The sequence below is a fragment of the Sinocyclocheilus anshuiensis genome, unplaced genomic scaffold, assembly GCF_001515605.1.
Source record: "Sinocyclocheilus anshuiensis isolate Anshui unplaced genomic scaffold, SAMN03320099.WGS_v1.1 scaffold1185, whole genome shotgun sequence".
Classification (NCBI taxonomy): Eukaryota; Metazoa; Chordata; class Actinopteri; order Cypriniformes; family Cyprinidae; genus Sinocyclocheilus; species Sinocyclocheilus anshuiensis.
The window spans coordinates 251675-257880 of record NW_015548278.1 but is presented as its reverse complement, the minus strand read 5'-3'; the positions used below and the strand labels follow the sequence as shown (position 1 = coordinate 257880).

At 35.3% G+C, this 6206-nt stretch overlaps 1 protein-coding gene across 8 annotated transcripts in view; it reads left to right on the top strand.

Moving 5' to 3' along the window:
- LOC107655805 (histone-lysine N-methyltransferase 2C-like) overlaps positions 1-6206 on the top strand; it is a 181720-nt gene that overhangs the window by 103297 nt on the left and 72217 nt on the right. For all 8 annotated transcript variants that reach the window (XM_016443383.1, XM_016443388.1, XM_016443389.1 and 5 more), the window contains exon 10: positions 4589-4703. In XM_016443383.1, the coding sequence (XP_016298869.1) occupies positions 4589-4703 (115 nt within the window). The remainder of the gene's footprint in view (positions 1-4588; positions 4704-6206) is intronic.

Below are 6206 nucleotides of genomic sequence, written 5' to 3'. Positions count from 1 at the left end.
TATATATGTATATATATATATGTGTGTGTATATATATATATATATATATATATAACGAATAAATAGATAAATAGGCCAATACGAGAAATATATTTTACTTAAATAATAGATTAAGAAAATGAAAGAAAAACTGCAACAAGTAGTATGCAGAGTTTTGGTTCATTGTTGTGCTGCGTGAAAGGAAACAGACGGTAGAAAGCGGCATCCTATTTTTTTAGGCTTATTTTACAAGAGCACAAAAATTTGTTTTTATTGTGAATGTACACAAATAAAGGGCAAACCTTTTACATTTCTGATTATCTTTATGACTAAAAGGAGTAGTTTCTTCCACTATTAGAAGGAAAAAATTCAAGTGATTGTGCCGGCGCCGCATGCGTGCACACAGTTAAGCTTTGCTACCTTGACAATGAAGACTGTTCATTATCATAATAAAATACAGTCAGTGAAACATATAGAAAAAAAAATGTGTAGTAAAAAATATGTAGTAAAATCTGTGCCGTTAAGTGTTATCACCGTGCCCCCGTGATGTTATGCAAAACATTTTGTTTTACGTGGATATTGGAACGCGAGTGAAGTAGACTACATAATAAATAATAAGTTGGCATTCAAATACATCGCGGATACGGAAACATTTGATTTTGTGTCGAATGAGAGACCCAACGTTGGTTTCAGTTTCGTTTTAGCCTAAATTAATTTGTTTTGGCTTGTCGTTTATATTGCTATAGCCTAGCTTCTAATATTTTTAATTCTTGTTCTTTTCTAAATACTGTTAATTGAAAGGATTTGTTGTGGAGTGAGGGGAACTAAAACAGCCTAGCTATGTTTACAGTATTTATTATAATGTTTGTAAACATTTCGCGTCGGCATTAGGCCTATTTCTGAATGAAATAATAAAATGTGACTTATACGCGACTTGTTTTTTTTTCTCTAAAAAACAAAAAAAATTTATACGCGCGTAGCATATTTTAACCATGCAGCAAACCTTTTTAAATATTTTGATAAATTACTGAAAAAAATAAATAAATGACTTTTTAAACCGTTTAACTGATTGTATTAATCGGTCAAAATTCTTACGGTCGGTTAATGGTTAACCGGTTAAAATGAACATCCCTAGTTTGCACCTGTATCTTTATTTGTGCATCTTTGAAGTACATGATTGTTAGTTAATAAGCGGGGATTATGATGTGTTTATCTAGGACACGCTTTAATGACATATTTGTAATGTACATCTTATTTTTAATCTTTATTGTTAATCATTAAATGTACTGTAGATTGATAAGAAAAGTGATTTATATATGTAAAAATGTGTGGAATTGAATTCAGTGATGATAGACAGTGTGTTGCAATCTTTTGTATTTTTGTACTTTTATACACACTCAAAATTAAACACTCTTCTCAGACAGCATCCCAAGCTTGTAACGCACATGGTATCAGTCACAGCCTATCCTACATGACTAGCCTAATAAAAATCAGAAATAAATGCTACATAATTTTATTTCAAACAAATGAGGAAAATAAAGTGAGTTGAATCCACCTGCGCTTGCGGAGTTGAATGCTCTGATGTTAGACCATTTAAACATTAATTACACAAACAAAATGTTTAGCGTACGGTCTCTGGAAAAAAAAATCAACAGTGATTGAGTATCCTATATATATTTATTTATTGTAGACATTATTACGAAGCGAAGCAAAATTTGCTGAAATAGCCTGTCCACAACCTACAAGTAGCACATGGTTTATCTGTCGATCAGATGCACGGCAAAGTTGTGTTCGTTACTATAGCAACAGTAGACTCACGATGCATTGTGTTTTAAAAATCAAAAAACCATTGTAAAAAAACAACTTTTGTTATGTCGAGATCACAAAAAATAAGTTGTGATAACGAGAAAACAACTTTTATGTCGAGATCACAAAAAATAAGTTGTGATAACGAGAAAACAACTTTTATGTCGAGATCACAAAAAATAAGTTGTGATAACGAGAAAACATTATGGCGAGATCACAAAAAACAAGTCGTGATAACGAGAAAACAACTTTTGTTATGTCGAGATCACAAAAAACAAGTCGTGATAACGAAAAAACAACTTTTGTTATTTCGAGATCACGAAATCACGAGAATCTTTTTTATGTCGAGATCACAAGATAATTAAGTCGTGATCATGAGGAAACAAGAAAGAAAAATCATCATAATCCATGGCCTCTTAGCAGGGACAGACTGGGAGTAAAAAGCGGCCCTGGATTTTCTGCCAAGTAGGCTCACCACAACTACAAACAGCCACTAACTACCTCACAATATTACAGCAATCCTATCGTATTTATGGCAAATAACATCACAAAACCCATGGTGACCCTGCTGACAAAAACAATAGAAACCATCATTCTAATGATTTTCACTACAAATACCATTACAAACCATCAGCTTTTAACCATTAAAACCATTAAAAAATGGTTTCCTGTAGTGTGTTTTGGGACATATTACATTAGGATTTAGTGGCTTTAACAAAAGCCATGACTAGAAGGTGGCCAATTACTAGTAGAGACCAACAGGCACCATTACAGTTTCCATTTAAACCAATACAATTTTCATTATAACCAGTAAAACCATTACAAATTATGTGAAAGAGCAGAACGCAAAATGTATAATATGACACTAATGATAAACATAGACCTAGAGTCTAGAAACCTGAAACAACAGATTTCTTCAATTTGAGTATTCATGTCTCTGTCTCTGTGTGTGTGTGTGTGTGTGTGTGTGTGTGTCATGTTAATCAGACTAATCACCTTAGTGGCTACTTCTTTTACTCTATTTTCTAACTCAATAGCTCTCAAATGTAATCCGTTGTAGAATTGCTGCTGTCTCTTTATGAATTAATGGAATATTCATGCCAGACAATGCGGAGTGATAAAACAAAACCAGTCCTAAATGAAAGAAAAGAAGTTGACAAAAAGATTGAATCCAATCTTTGGTGATAATATAGCATAATGAGTGATTTATAAGCAATTTTTTGAGGGAGTACCCTTTTTGCTCTGTAACCTCGTAAGTGTGATAGGGTTCTGAACACAACACAAGGGTTAAAGTGCACTTTTTCTTTTTGGAATTTTCAGTGTGAACACACTTGCTCTATTCATACTAAAAAACGTCATAGAATAGTGCACAAGTATACAGTATACAACACCCCATCAGTTATATTCAGTTCTGTACTGCCACGTGTTGGCGTAGTTGTGTAACGTAGAGAAAACCTTTGTTATGTTGAGATCATGAGAAAATTAAGTCGTGATAACGAGAAAACAACTTTTGTTATGTCGAGATCACAAAAAACAAGTCGTGATAACGAAAAAACAACTTTTGTTATTTCGAGATCACGAAATCACGAGAATCTTTTTTATGTCGAGATCACAAGATAATTAAGTCGTGATCATGAGGAAACAAGAAAGAAAAATCATCATAATCCATGGCCTCTTAGCAGGGACAGACTGGGAGTAAAAAGCGGCCCTGGATTTTCTGCCAAGTAGGCTCACCACAACTACAAACAGCCACTAACTACCTCACAATATTACAGCAATCCTATCGTATTTATGGCAAATAACATCACAAAACCCATGGTGACCCTGCTGACAAAAACAATAGAAACCATCATTCTAATGATTTTCACTACAAATACCATTACAAACCATCAGCTTTTAACCATTAAAACCATTAAAAAATGGTTTCCTGTAGTGTGTTTTGGGACATATTACATTAGGATTTAGTGGCTTTAACAAAAGCCATGACTAGAAGGTGGCCAATTACTAGTAGAGACCAACAGGCACCATTACAGTTTCCATTTAAACCAATACAATTTTCATTATAACCAGTAAAACCATTACAAATTATGTGATGCTTTCTATTTTTTTTTTTTTTCAACAGAGGTTTGAAATAAATGTATTATTGTATGAACTAAAATACTTGAAATCTACATAAAAAGAGCAGAATGCAAAATGTATACTATGACAATGATAAACATAAATCTAGAATCTAGAAACCTGAAACAACAGAATTCTTCAATTTGATTTGATTTTTATTTGATTTCATGTCTGTGTGTGTGTGTCATGTTAATCAGACTAATCACCTTAGTGGCTACTTCTTTTACTCTATTTTCTAACTCAATAGCTCTCAAATGTAATCCGTTGTAGAATTGCTGCTGTCTCTTTATGAATTAATGGAATATTCATGCCAGACAATGCGGAGTGATAAATAGCAGTGGACGCTCAAACCTGGGATTTTACTATTCTCTATAGTGAGAGAGGTGGGCAAAGGTAACCCGATGTAACTGTTCGCTTTTTTTTCATTTTCGCTTCTCCCAACCACCTTTATCTTCACGTCTTTTGCTTGCCATCACGAGCCCACTCTCCTTCGCGTCAGTTTCGGTTTCTTATAAGCAAAAATAGATTGCCTTAGCGCCCCCTTTTGTCAGCCATCAACGTCACTTAATCTGACACTTTTTCTTTGATGATGAACCAGCCAGGCCGATGGCCAGTCCGCCCCTGCCTCTTAGGACTTCTGTAGTATCTTTCATCTTTTTTTTTTCTCTCCCCGTCTGGTTTGTAGGAACCCAGGGGATGACAGCAAGATGCTGGTGTGTGACATGTGTGATAAAGGCTATCATACCTTCTGCCTGCAGCCCATCATGGACACAATACCCACCAACGGCTGGAGGTGCAAGGTAAGCTTGAATTTGTGTATGGACTACAAACAGCATTGTGACAGTGATGCTGGCCTGCTGTGAGTACAGTGACACAGTGCTTTCATTTCCACTTTGAGTCTGTAACGCACAACACACACACACACCTCTTTCTTTTTGGTGTGTTTTTGGTCTGTGGGATTGAAGAGTGTGTTGGTTTTCATCTCACCAGCATACTGTATATTCCCTCTGGAATAATGCTGGAGCTTGATTTAATCACCATGATGAATTCATTACCTCCAAAACACTTTAGTTTAATTATTCCTTATGTGCATGCTGTGCTAGGTTTTGATGCACTTCTCCTTAAAGACTGAGCTGCGTGAGTGAGTTGTGGAATAGATGTTCATCTTGACTATAGAAGTTTTGTATTTTTCCACATGTATTTTCTCCATAGGGATTTTAAACTGTGAACCAAACCAGTTCGCTCCCAGATGAATTGGAATATAACAAACTTTGATTTGAATCAAAAAATGTTTGACTGATGGTCTTAATTGAATCAGAGGGTGCAGTACAAAACTCTTAACTATAAGTCAAGACTGATAAGTGTAAAAAGCTCAATGCATTTTAAGTAATTCTGAAAATATTCAAGTTGTAAGAGGCCTGTAAGGAAACCGTCTCATACATAACATACACTTCTTACAATTTGAAAACCCACTTAAGATTGTCAAAGGCCCTATGGAGTGTCCATAGAAGCAACAGATGGTCCATGAAAAATACTTTCCTAAAATATGTTTGTAGTCAGATTGTTAATAGACCCCTAAATATCCTGCTTATGTGAAAGAATAGAAAAGTTACACACAGATCCCTCTCAGACTGCTCCCATCACTTTGTGGAGGTGGCCAAGAAGCCCCACCATTCATCCAGGATTCAGCACAGGAGTCTGTCCATCATCAGAGGCTTGGAAAGGCTTGGATTTCTTGCTAAGGGTCTGTGGGTGGTTATTAGAGCTGATACTTGCCCCTCTTCAGCAGGCTGAAATGCTGCTCTTGATGAGCTTGAAGTGCCTTTTATTTATGTATTTTTTTTAATTGACATGGAATTTTCTGGTGCTTTGCTCCTAGTGAGTGCTGATGCAGACTGATGAACATGATTTTGAGGATTTATAGAGGCGTAATTATGTTGGAGCTCAATCCAAATTGATTTAAGAGAGCCTGCAAAGTTTGTAGTTCGCAATTGTTGTTAGGTTCAAGTGTCATTGTTCAGATGCGAATTGTTGTCAAATAACTAAACAATTTTTAACATTCGTTGTAATACTTGAAGCAGTTGGTCTCCGCAGTACAGCAACAATACTGGCTTATATGAACAATGCACTGGTAGAATTTGCAATACTGTTTACACCACTGTACAGATTATACAGTATATTTATGTATATTTGCTGGCATGAACATATATGTTGGCATGACTGCTTACTTTATATGGATTAGTGAGAAAATACAGAGTGAGACATGTCCGAAACAAATCAAGATGAGGAAGACATTTTTTTTT